At 43.4% G+C, this 12,819-nt stretch overlaps 1 protein-coding gene across 3 annotated transcripts in view; it reads right to left on the reverse strand.

Annotated features, from left to right (window-relative positions):
* LOC147100112 (multiple C2 and transmembrane domain-containing protein 2-like) overlaps nt 1-12,819 on the reverse strand; it is a 538,576-nt gene that overhangs the window by 24,376 nt on the left and 501,381 nt on the right. For all 3 annotated transcript variants that reach the window (XM_085968827.1, XM_085968825.1, XM_085968826.1), the window contains exon 20: nt 8,187-8,296. In XM_085968827.1, the coding sequence (XP_085824953.1) occupies nt 8,187-8,296 (110 nt within the window). The remainder of the gene's footprint in view (nt 1-8,186; nt 8,297-12,819) is intronic.

The following is a 12,819-nucleotide window of genomic DNA, read 5'->3' on the forward strand; positions in this document are numbered from 1 at the left end:
CAGGACAGCAGTGGCGGTTTGGTGCTACAATTGGCTTTAGTCCCCTGTGCTTAGGGAAGGGATCACGAAAAATTCCGTTCTTTATCCTCTAGCCAATAAGCCCTGCTGCAGATGCGAGTGTATGGACATCCGGTGAAGACAGGATCAGGATTTGCTGGGATGTTCTCTGTGGCACAACAGTCTGCCACAACCCATCGTCTAGGCTCACAGAAGCATGGCCATTTGGGCATGGTGGATGGTGAAGAACATCTACAGGACCACACCCACCAAGGAGACAACAACCTTCAGGAGTGAAGGAGAGAAATTTAACAGGAAATGAGGGGGCATAGTCTCAGGATAAGGGGTCGGCCATTTCAGACCGAGATGAGGAGAAATTTCTTCACTCAGAGGGTTGTGAATCTTTGGAATTCTCTATCCCAGAGGGCTGTGGATGCGCAGTCGCTCAGAATACAGGAAACTCTCTTTTAACCAGCACCTAAATATCCGGAAATCTCTCTTAACCGGCAAAATTCAGGAGTAGGTTCAGGTAAGTTTTACTATATATTAGTGGCCGTGTAACCAGGGTTCCTGGATCTGTGGCCATGTAACCGGGGTTCCTGCACCTGTGGCCGTGCAACAGGGACTCCTGGGTCTGATCCGTGTAACCGGGACTCCTGCACAAGTGCCATGTATCCGGGGCTCCTGCACCTGTGGCCGTGTAACCGGGGTTCCTGCACCTGTGGCCGTGCAACAGGGACTCCTGGGTCTGATCCGTGTAACCGGGACTCCTGCACAAGTGCCGTGTAACCGGGGTTCCTGGATCTGTGGCTATGTAACCGGGGTTCCTGCACCTGTGGCCATGCAACAGGGACTCCTGGGTCTGATCCATTTAACCGGGACTCCTGCACAAGTGCCGTGTAACTGGGGCTCCTGCACCTCTGGCCATGTACGGGGCTCTCGTACCTTGGTAAGTATACCTCTCTGTAATCCGGACTTTTTGATCAACCGGCACCACGCCGGTCCCGTCGGTGCTGGATAAAAAAAGAGTTTCCTGTATATTCAAGGCTGAGATCGATAGATTATTGGACTCTAAGGGAATCAAGGGCTATGGGGATTGGGCGGGAAAGTGGAGTTGAGGTCGAAGATCAGCCATGATCTTATTGAATGGTGGAGCAGGCTCAAGGGGCTGTATTACTTACTCCTGCTCCTATTTCTTATGTTCTTAAAAGAAACAGAGAACTACTGCTATTTTGAGCCTATGTTTTTAGGATAAGGTGGCCTGCTCACTACCACAATGAGATTACCATCTTTGCCACTAGGGGCATGAGCATTGAATCACAATAACAAGTTCAATACCATCACTCCTATCAGATCAATAGGGATAGAAGAGGAACATTATCACCACAGGACCACATGGACTAGCAGTTTCTGACCCATGACTAGATTGACTACTCTCCTCTTCGCTAGATCACCAGCTGAACAGATACACTTACATCGGCTGATTTGATTGATCACTGAGCCTCATTCTATAGGCCCAGCTCCTTCAGACACATTCAGCAGATGTCAGACCCTGCAGATAGAGATTATCTCACTACATGTTTCAGTAAAGTTGTGTTGTGCAGGAAATGAGTCCCCTCGCCACTCTTCCCAGCGTTTCTATTCAAGGCAAAAATTTCCAAAAGTTTTTTCTCCCATTCATAAACAAAAATAATTCCCGTCCCCCCCCCCAACATTCCCAGGGAATAGCCCCCTTTGTGACTGAAGGAGACCCTCTGTAAATGCATTCACCGATGAAGTATTCTAGTCTCTTTCCATTATCTAACCCTTTTCTTTTTTTATTCTCGGGATGCCCACGACACTGGCAAGGCCGTATTTACTGCCCATTCCTAGTTGCCTGACAGAGTCAGCCATGTAGCATGAGACCAGTTTGAGGGCAGCCCTTTAAAAAAAATGATTGTCCTTCTCCAAGTGTTCAGTGTCTAAGTATTCCCCTGTACAAATACTCCGCCATTTAACATACCCTACTATCACAGCAGTTATCGGAGGTATAAAGATAAGCGTCACCTTTAATTTTTTGACTGTTTGATTAATTGCTAACTTTTGAAAGTCTACTGGGGTCAGGGCAGAAGCATCCATGCTCCAAGGCAGTTGCTAGGAGCAATGCGTGTGATGACTGGCATTCTACTAGTGAGTCTGCATATAACCCCTGCCCCTATTTTGGGATGCTCATACCTTGAACATCACAATCAGGATTTGGCTTTACAGATATTACAATTCTCAGGCTACCAAGCTTAAGCTGATAGTCACAACCCTGAATCTAAATGTTGATCCCTAACTTGGCTTTCCCTCTGCACATCCACGTCAGGAACTCATTAACACACCATCGCAGGCTACATCATCTGCCTCTCTTGTGTAAACATGGCTTAGTAGAACTTGCATTTTTCATTACTGTTGTATCTTGCCTCTCGCCTTGCTCGCAACACTTGGTTCCGGTTCTTGGCGTTGCAGAATCTATGTGCACGCACTTGCTGACAATGCAATCAATTTACAAGAACCTGACTTTGAACTACACCCCGAATACAAAACAGAGACGTGCTTTCATCAGGAAATAGTCAACAGAGTTATCCTCGGCAGCCCCACAGATCCACCGAGGAGAGGGGGATTGTGCTTTCTCACACAAGCCCTCTTGCGCGATGTACAGGAATGCTTTGCATTGAGCTGATCGGTGGAATCAACACAAAGTGAGCTAATCCGTTTCGCGAGAATTCAAAATTTCTTCTCTTAATCCATTTTTTGAAAATGACGGATTGTATGTCAAGGCTGATTGATCACCTAATGAATGTTGAAGCATATGATCGAGGTTGCTTCCAATGAATATTCACACATTTGTAGTCTAGTAAAACAATCGTGCTTTAGTGAATCCTACAGAATAAATTTGCTAATTGATGTATACCTCCAATCTGTGTTGTGGGTTTTCACACTGTCGATAAATTCCGAAAGTTATTGCACAATACAAAGACTAATAGATGTGATTATGCACAAAATCAATGACTAAAATCTATTTGTAGCTGATTAATTCAAAGCAATATATGATCACCAGATGATGAATTGTGTTTGTGTATATTTACCAGTTACAACTAGTAGCTCAGTGCGAGAAAGATAATATGAAAGTACAGGAAGAATATCTTATTGAAGTCATGTGCTCTCTTTCACCAAGGTGAATTAACAGAATATTGTAAATGTATTTATTAAGTAGCTAACGCTCCAAAGCTTACTGATATCCAATACACAAAGCCAACACAAGACGCAAGATACAGGCTATTCCACTGAACAGTAAGTCCTGTAAGAACAGGTGTATTCCAATCCCTGACTTCATCCATTTCAATACACTCAATTTCCGATGAAAGCAAGCACTTCACTTATAATCATGGTACTTGAGTGAGATTTTGTTGAAACTTTTAGAAAGTTAGTGTTCTGTGCTATATTGGATTTTCCACTCAAAGGCATATAGTTTGGAAGTAATTTATTCCCACGTATTAGTTCTGAACATCAATTAGTAGCAGTGGAAAAAGGAATTCTAATATGAGCACGTTCATTCTTAAATTTAACTTGGTGTTAACGGGAGCTGGCTAATAATTAAATCTACTTTACATTACATTCTGTCCAGCGGTGGAGATCTTTATCTATATATTATTAAAAATCTTGCATAGGGTGTACACTTCCTGTCCACAAACATAACTTTCTGTTGTTGTGACTTCTGGTCAAACCTTTCTGTTACCATTTCCCATGGTAAATTGAGATGTCAACATTTCCCATTCAATTTTCCTATGTCATCTGTCACGATACAGTTGCAGCTTGTGCTCATTAGGTGGCTCTGTGGAGCAAATTTCTGCAGTCTCTCCCCCAACTCGGTCACCATCTTGTACATTAAAAAACTCACATTTATCAACTGACTATGGGCAATACCATGGGCATTTTACAACTATTTAAAAAAATATATATTTTAGTTCTAAAAACATGAAATGTTTTATATTAAGGGATGAGGTTTGAATTACAAGCTGAACTTAATTGTTTTATTTGGATGTTTCTGAATGTATTCAGTTTGGGACTGCACAAGAAGGCCAATGGAATGTTGGCTTTTATTGCTAGGGGGATGGAATATAAAAACAGGGAGGTATTGCTGCAGTTGTACAAGGTATTGGTGAGACCGCACCTGGAATACTGCATACAGTTTTGGTGTCCATACTTAAGAAAAGACATACTTGCTCTCGAGTCAGTACAAAGAAGGTTCACTCGGTTAATCCTGGGGATGAGGGGGTGGTCATATGAGGAGAGGTTGAGTAGATTGGGACTCTACTCATTGGAGTTCAGAAGAATGAGAGGCGATCTTATTGAAACATATAAGATTGTGAAGGGGCTTGATCGGGTGGATGCGGTGAGGATGTTCCCAATGAAGGGTGAAACTAGAACTAGGGGGCATAATCTTAGAATAAGGGGCTGCTCTTTCAAAACTGAGATGAGGAGAAACTTCTTCACTCAGAGGGTGGTAGGTTTGTGGAATTTGCTGCCCCAGAAAGCTGTGGAAGCTACATCATTAAATAAATTTAAAACAGAAATAGATAGTTTCCTAGAAGTAAAGGGAATTAAGGGTTACGGGGAGCGGGCAGGAAATTGGACATGAGTCTAGGTTCGGAATGGTCATGGCCCTGTGGGTAGTGGAGTGGGCCCAGGGGCCGTGTAGCCTGGTTCTGCTCCTACTGTGTTCTAATTCTGTGTTAGATTTCAGGAGATGGTTTTATTCCTGTCCCTGGCTGGGGTGGAGATCGCCTTTACAGAAGGTAAGTACTGTAGAAAATATAGGGACAGAGTGGTCTCCTGAAAGAATTTCGATCGCCTAGATGGGTCGGAGAGGAATTTCCCAGATTTTTTTCTCCCAAATTGGCCATTGGGTCTTTATCTGGTTTTTCGCCTCTCCCGGGAGATCACATGGGTTCGGGTGGATGCAGAGTGATAGAAGATTTGAGGTTAGGATCAGATCAGCCATGATCTTATTGAATGGTGGAGCAGGCTCGAGGGGCCGATTGGCCTACTCCTGCTCCTATTTCTTATGTTCTTATGTTCAGAGTTCCCGGGACAAGCACAGTGATTTTAAAGCATTAGAATTGTCCGATATAAGGTTTGGCTCAGAACATTGGGCTCAGACAGCTTTACATCTGAACTTCAGATCCCAACATGTTGAAGCTTATTTACGTTGAATAGGGGGCTGGGCATATTGCTCGACAAGATCAGCATCTCTGTGTATCTACGTCAAAGACTGAACAAGCCTGGCACATAAAAAGAAACTACTACACCCAGATCTTTCCAAGTCAAAGGGGGAGAAATTCGGTATAGCCCCGTTTGAGGCGCTAAAACTTTAAAAGTTGAAAAATTAGCGCCAGGCACTAATCATTCCTGCCTCCCATGAAATTCAGTTTTAGCACTCCAAGAGGGAAGTGGAACGCTAAATCAAGCGCTAACCACTTCTCTTAGGGCGCTAAAGTCCGAAAGTGGGACGGTAGCGGCAGAGCGCTAAACTATTTTGAGCGTATTGTAAACGGCACTCTTTCATCACAGAGGCTGATTCCCTCACTTAAAGGGAAGGACCAATGATGCTGCACAAGCTAGTTGTCGTCAGTTCTGTTTTGCAAGGCGACCTGGGCGACTGCCATTACAGCCCAAACACTCTCACAAAGTGGAGGGTTTGGAGAGCTTGCAGCAATGAAACATTAAAAACTTTGCGCAGGCACCAGATTGGTGCAAATAATAAAGGTTGCGTGACCTGAAAAGCATTCCCTTTAATTACCGCTCTCAAAGCAGCCAGCCAAGTTCACAATGCCCCCTCTTGCTGGCGTTGTCGACGCGAGGCGATAAAGCAGGGGGCGAGAGTCAATTTTCCATCCGGGGCGATACGGGGCGCTGCGCACTTTATGACGTCACGATCTGCGAGGCGCTAGAGGGCCAGGCGCTAAGAGTTATCGCCAATGCTAAACCGGCACTGAAGTTCGCAGGCGTCGCTGCATTCACCGCACCTGAGCACAAACCCCTTAGCGCCCTGTTAGCGCCCCCCCACCAGGCGCTAACGGGAGGCGCTAACCTACTGAATTTCGCGGCCAAAATCTTTTCATTTTTCTCTGTGAGGAACACCATGACTGGTCAACTAGTTTTGATTGAACAGTTTTACAGGAGCTGGAAAAGATGGATTTGTTTAGATAGGGTTGATCTACACTGTTGGAAAAGTTGCAGTACCCAGCCAACCTTGGACAAGGTGTTTCTGCGCAAAGTGCAGCCAACTGCGGCTCACCGAGGTGCAGTGTCTGACAAGGATGAAGCTGAACCAAGAAGCTGGCACCGAGTTGCAGTCCAGGTCAATGAGAGTCACAGACTGTCAGTGGAAATCAAGGTAACCACTGCACTAAATCTCTGCAACACTTTTAAGGAACACAACAGAAACTGGACAGGAACAGCTACTGAGCAGCAAACTATTACATTTGCAATGTGACGCAGGAAACATTGGAGCATTAGGAACAGAAGTAGGTCATTCGGCCCCTCGAGATACCTCTGCCATTCAATTAGATCAAGGCTGATCTGCATCTCAACTCCATTTACCTGCCTTTGCTCCATAATCCCTTGATACCCATAACTAACAAAAATCTATCTCTCTTAGTCTTGAAAGCTTCAATTGTCGTAGAATCCACAGCCTTTTGGGGGAGAGAATTCCAGCTTTCTACTACCCTTTGTGTGAAAAAGCGCTTCCTGACTTCACTCCCAAATGACTTAGCTCCGATTTTAAGATTATGCCCCCTTGTTCTTGATTCCCCTGCCAGAGGAAACAGTTTCACTGTATCTACCCTATCAAATCCTTTTAACATTCTAAACACCTCAAAATGATCACCCCTCAATCTCCTATACTCAAGGGAATACAAGCCAAGTTTATGCAACCTGTCCTCATAATTTAACCCACTGAACCCCGGCATAATTCTGGTGGATCGAAGGCCAATGTATCCTTCCTGAGGTAAACGCAGTACTCCAGATGGGATTTGGCCAAGACTCTATACAACTGAAGCATAACTTCCTCCCCTTTGTACTCCACCCCGCTTGAGATAAAGGCCAACTTTCCATCAGCCTTGCCTATTCATTGACATTACCATAGACTGGCAGCAGCATGAGCAAAGTCACCATTCCTTCTACCAGCTCCCCAAAATGTGTGTTGCAATCTGGCTGCCATAGTCGCTACATTACCACTATGACTACGCTTTATTGATGGTGAAGTACTTTGGGACATTCCAAGGACATGAAAGATAGTGTATAAATTAAATAGAAATACAAATTCATTCTTTCTTCAATGCAGGTCGCCAAAAAGGATCATGGGATCAAAGACAGAAGATCAAAGATTGAAGGGTTTCAGTTGCTGTGAGGAGCCTTTGTCTGTGCAATCTGATTTGCTTGCTGCATGACTCTATTTCCAGCCTGGTTGGAAATACTGGTGATTAAAGCAACTTGTTAACTGCTTGAGAAGTGTGAGAATAGGCGTCAGTGCTAAATGGCCAATTTCTGTGAGCGAAGAAAGACTATTTCAACTGTTTAGGGAGTCAGTGATGAGGGGCTAGCAATTTAAAATCATCACCAAAAGATTGTAGAGACAGGTTAGGAGAAATGTCTTCATGCAGGCTTGTTAGATCTTAGAATGCTTTGCCGCAGTGAGTAGTTCAGGCAGGAGCTACATTAAGGGAAATGTAGATAACTATCTGAAGAAAAGTTAGGTACAAAGCTATGGGGATAGATCAGATCAGAGGAATTAATTTTGGATTACTCTAGCACGGAGTCAGCTAATGCATGACAGGCCAAATGGCCTCCTTGTGTGCTATGAACTTCTGTGGCTCTGTGGAGATTATCGATCCTTGTGAGTGTTGAATCTAACAAGAGGAAACCCAGGTGCAATCATCAGTTTGATAGACAGACAAAAGTCATGAACAGAAAAGGATGAACTCATTTCTAAAGGAAGAAATTAAAACTTGATCATGACTTCAATAATTCACTGACTATAAGTAATTACTAGTTGACAAATATCTAATTATTGTGATATTGTCAAATATCAAATGAAGTATAGTCAGGGTACCTGATCAGTAAAAGACAGCTTAATATAGCTCAAAACCAACTGCAATACTTACTTTTTGATTCTTTCACCAAACGATGCTATTTTATCCAGGATATTTTGAACTGTAATAACAATATCTTGAACCATGTGGATCTTGCCTATTAATCCTTTTTTCTCAGAGTCCTAGAACAAATAACAAACATCCTGTCAGAAGGAGAGCAGAACAGATAAAGGAGCTGGTCGGAGGTGATGGGCACACAAATTATTTTTGTCCGCGATGATACTGGCTTCTTTATTCTATCACTATGCATTATAGGGTTAAAAATCAGGTCCATGCATAGAAAATGGCCCAGATAGTCTCAATAAAGTAGCTTCAAAATATAGACGTTGCATCTGGCCAGATGCCCGAGGGAGTGCAGAAGCCATTCCATTCAAATACAAGCATTGACATGAATCAACTGAGCGGCCTGCGGGTGGCACTGTCCAGGGAGAGTATAAATACTCGGGCATGGGCCCAGCTTGCGCAGGACATTCTTAACAGGAACTAGTGAAGGACACAACTAGACCTCCATGTTGTAAAACAGTTGATTAAAGCTTTGTTTAATGCTTAGACCAAGTGCCTAGTAGTTTTCTTAAGTCAAGCATCTTGTGGGTTTTATTTGTATATATGTTTCATTGGCAGCTCTTTTTGAGTTTAAGATAGTGATAGAGTAACAGTGAGAGTGACAGAGACATACAGGTCAGAGTGAGACTCTATGTAACAAATCATCACATATAAGGTTAATATTCAAGGAACTTGGAACTGCCATAAACCTGCATTCTGTCATTGCTTTTGTTCACTTACTGTTTATTAAATCTGTTTGGTAGTTTACAGCATAATACACAGTCCAGTGGTGTATTTATTCTACTGTGTTCCGGAGTCAAAAAAGACCACCTGAGGACATGTGATATGACCAGTAGCCGTAATGAAGGATTTCGATTCGATCCCTGGGCTCGCTACAGATTACTGCACTATTGGGCAGGTAAAGACTCACCCCAGGTCATAGTAAGTGAAGGGTCATCTACTGGAATGGTCTGGGACACTGAACCAGTGAAAAATATCGACAGTAAAAACTGTGTTCCACAGAGGGGGAAGAATGACATGGACATATTGACGTAATAAAACTCACTACACACTTGGTTTGAGTATAAAGCAAGGCTTTAATCAACTTGTTTCAGAACATGGAGGTCCAGTTGTACTTCACTAGTTCCCTGTCTTACAAAATGTCCCTGTAAAGCTGGGGCAGACGCCCGAGTGTTTATACTCCTTGGATGGCGCCACCAGCTGGCCGTCCAGTGTTATTTCACCAGTAGTTTCTTGAAAGATGAGATTTATAACACAAATCACCCCATGATGAGAGCAGTTACTGTTCTTACAGTCAGATTGCCAATAACTGGCAGAATGGGACAAATGTCTGGCCCAGACAATTCTACTCTTCCACCCCCCCCCCACCCAAAAGATTATTTGAAACCAAGAGGCCGTGTGAGGAGATTGGTGATTAATTGTGCAGAATGGATATGGCAGGAGGGTAGCAGCAGGAGACCAGATAGTACTGGCTAACCTCCCGTGGCATTGCCCATGGATAGTTAGGAGCCCAGGGTGGGATGCAAAGGAGACCAGTGCGATCACACATGCCTGGAAACTGGAGGACACATCGCGATCGCTTTTGCACTGCCACCGAGGGGCGAAAAGCAACAGTGAGGAGCATCAAGTTGCAAATGCACGGTGATATGGAAAACATCATGATCCGATGTCCAGCTGAAGGAGTGAAAGGCCAAGAGAAGGGAAGCATATGTGGAAAAGTATTGTTGAAGATATTGGAAGATGGGGTGGGAAGATTTAGGTGCATTTTGTGTTGAATTTACATGGTTAGGTTGGGTGGTGAATCAACTTGACTGCTCAAAGAACTTTCAAACATTTTTTCAATTAGGTGGTTGGTTCCTATTTTTATGTCATAAGAGTCATACGGCACAGAAGGAGGCCATTCGACCCAGCGAGTCCGTGCCGGCTCTCTGTACAGCAGTCCAGTCAGTCCTATTCCCTTGCTCTATCCCCATAGTCCTGCAAGTTTATTTCCCTCAAGTGCCTATACAGTCTCCCTTTGAAAACATTGAGTGTCTCCGCTTCCACCACTTCCGTCGGCAGCGAGTTCCAGGTCCTCACCACTCACTACTTTAAAAAGTTTTTCCTCACATCCCCCCCCGTATCTTTTGCCCAAAACCTTAAATCTGTGTCCCCTAGTCCTTGTACTATCAACTAGTGGGAACAGCCTTTCCCCGTCTAGCCTATCCAAACCCGTCATAATCTTGTACACCTCTATCAAATCACCCCTCAACCTCCTTTGCTCTAATGAAAACAAATCCAGCTTCTCCACCTGTCCTTGTAGCTAAGATCCCTCATCACTGGAACCATTCTGGTAAATCTCCTCTGCACCCTCTCAAGGGACTTCATATCCTTCCTAAAGTGTGGTGACCAGAACTGGACGCAGTACTCTAGTTGTTGCCTAACCAGCGCTTTATAAAGGTTCAGCATAACTTCTCTACTTTTGTACTTAATACCTCTATTTATGAAGCCCAAGATCCCATATGCTTTGCTAACCACTCTCTCAATATGTCCTGCCACCTTCAGGGACCTATGCACATTAACTCCCAGGTCCCTCTGTCCCTGCACACTCTTTAAAACTGTGCCATTAAGTGTATATTGCTTCTCCCAGTTCCTTCTGCCAAAATGCATCACCTCACACTTCTCTGTATTAAATTCCATCTGCCACTTGTCTGCCCATTCTGCTAGCCTTTCTATGTCCTGTTGCAGTCGATTGATATCATTACCACTGTTTGCCACACCCCCAAGTTTGGTGTCATCGGTAAATTTAGAAATTCTACTTTATATTCCAATATCCAGGTCATTTATATATATCAAAACAAGCAGTGGCCCCAGCACTGACCCTTGGGGAACACTACTGTCTACCATCCTCCAGTTTGAAAATCAGCCATTTACCACAACTCACTGTTTTCTGTTCTTAAGCCAATTCCTTATCCAAGCTGCCACTGACCCACCTATTCCATGAGCCTCAATTTCATTAACCAGCCTTCTATGTGGTACTTTGTCAAACACCTTCCTAAAATCCATTTAGACAACATCTATTGCATTCACTTCATCAATCCTCTCTGTTACTTCATCAAAAAATTCAATTAGATTAGTCAAACACAATCTGCCTTTTACAAATCCGTGTTGGCTCTCTTTAATTAGCTTAAACCTCTCCAAGTGCCTGTTAATTTTTTCCTTGATTATTGTTTCTAAAACTTTACCCACCACTGATGTTAAACTGTAGCTTGTAGTTACTAGGATTGTCCTTATACCCTTTCTTGAACAATGGTGTCACATTTGCCACTTTTCAATCCTCAGGCGCCTCCCCTGCATCTAGGGAGGATTGGAAAATTAAGGCAAGCCCTTCTGCTCTCTCCTCCCCCAATTCCTTTAGCAACCTGGGATGCAAGCCGTCTGGACCAGGTGTCTTGTCCACTCTAAGCATACCCAGCCTTTCTAGTACATCCTATGTATCAATTTTCACCCCTTCCATTGCTTCTACCTTTTCCACTTCTACCGAAATTTTGTCAGCATCCGCCTCCTTAGTAAACACCGATACAAAGTACTCTGAGTATTCTAGCCTTGCCATGCGCCTCTAAGCATATATCACCTTTTTCTCTAATAGGCCCCACCCCGCCTATTACTACCCGCTTACTTATGTTAATCGCCATTCTACTCTTATATTTTCCCTTTGCCAATCTTATTTTCATCCTCATTTCCCCTCTCAACTTATTGCATTTGGTCTGGTTCACCCTTGAAGAATTCACCTGACATGCATCATACACCCTCTTTTTTTGTTTCATCATCTTCTCTATCTCCCTCGTCGTCCAAGGAGCCCTTGCTTTGGTTCTCTTACCCTTCCCTCTTGTTGGAATGTACCTAGCCTGTACTTGGAACATCTCCTCCTTAAAGATCACCCATTGTTCCGTGACAGTTTTTCCTAATGTGTGAGAATTATTTGAGATAGCGAAGTGCACTGGTTTCTGTGAGTATGGTTGCTTTCTCATAAATTGAAATTAGAATCAGATTGCTTCATGCAAAATGTTGGCATCTGACATTTTCCCACAGTGCATGGACAGGTCAGACACTTTTCTACTCCCTACAGACACTTTCCCACTCCCTGCAGCCCTACAGACACATTCCCCATTCCCTATGGATGGGTCAGACATTTTCCCCACTCTCTATAGACATAGTGGATATGTATCAGCTACAAAATGTTTAATTAGATAGTAATATAACTTTAAAGTTAGCCAGGTGAATAGAACCAGAGGACATAAATTCAATTATTGAAATCTAAATTAAAGTAGATGCTGTATTACAAAGAACTTCTTTACACAAAGGGAGATAAATACGCTGCTGTTAATGGAGACAAAACATTGGGGACATTCAAAATGGATGCTATAATGGAAGAATTAGGATACAAAAGGGATGTGCTTTGATGGGTCAAATGGCTTTTTTTCATCTTTGCCTTTTCTGCTGATAGGAATGAGGTAAAACTCGAGAAGATAAAGCAGTAATAGCAACAAGTTCTAGGCATATTGATAAGTCACCACGCTGTCTTGAACTGACATGAATATGG

The sequence above is a fragment of the Somniosus microcephalus genome, chromosome 27 (assembly GCF_052327205.1).
Source record: "Somniosus microcephalus isolate GS21.2 chromosome 27, FLI_Smic_1.0, whole genome shotgun sequence".
Classification (NCBI taxonomy): domain Eukaryota; kingdom Metazoa; phylum Chordata; class Chondrichthyes; order Squaliformes; family Somniosidae; genus Somniosus; species Somniosus microcephalus.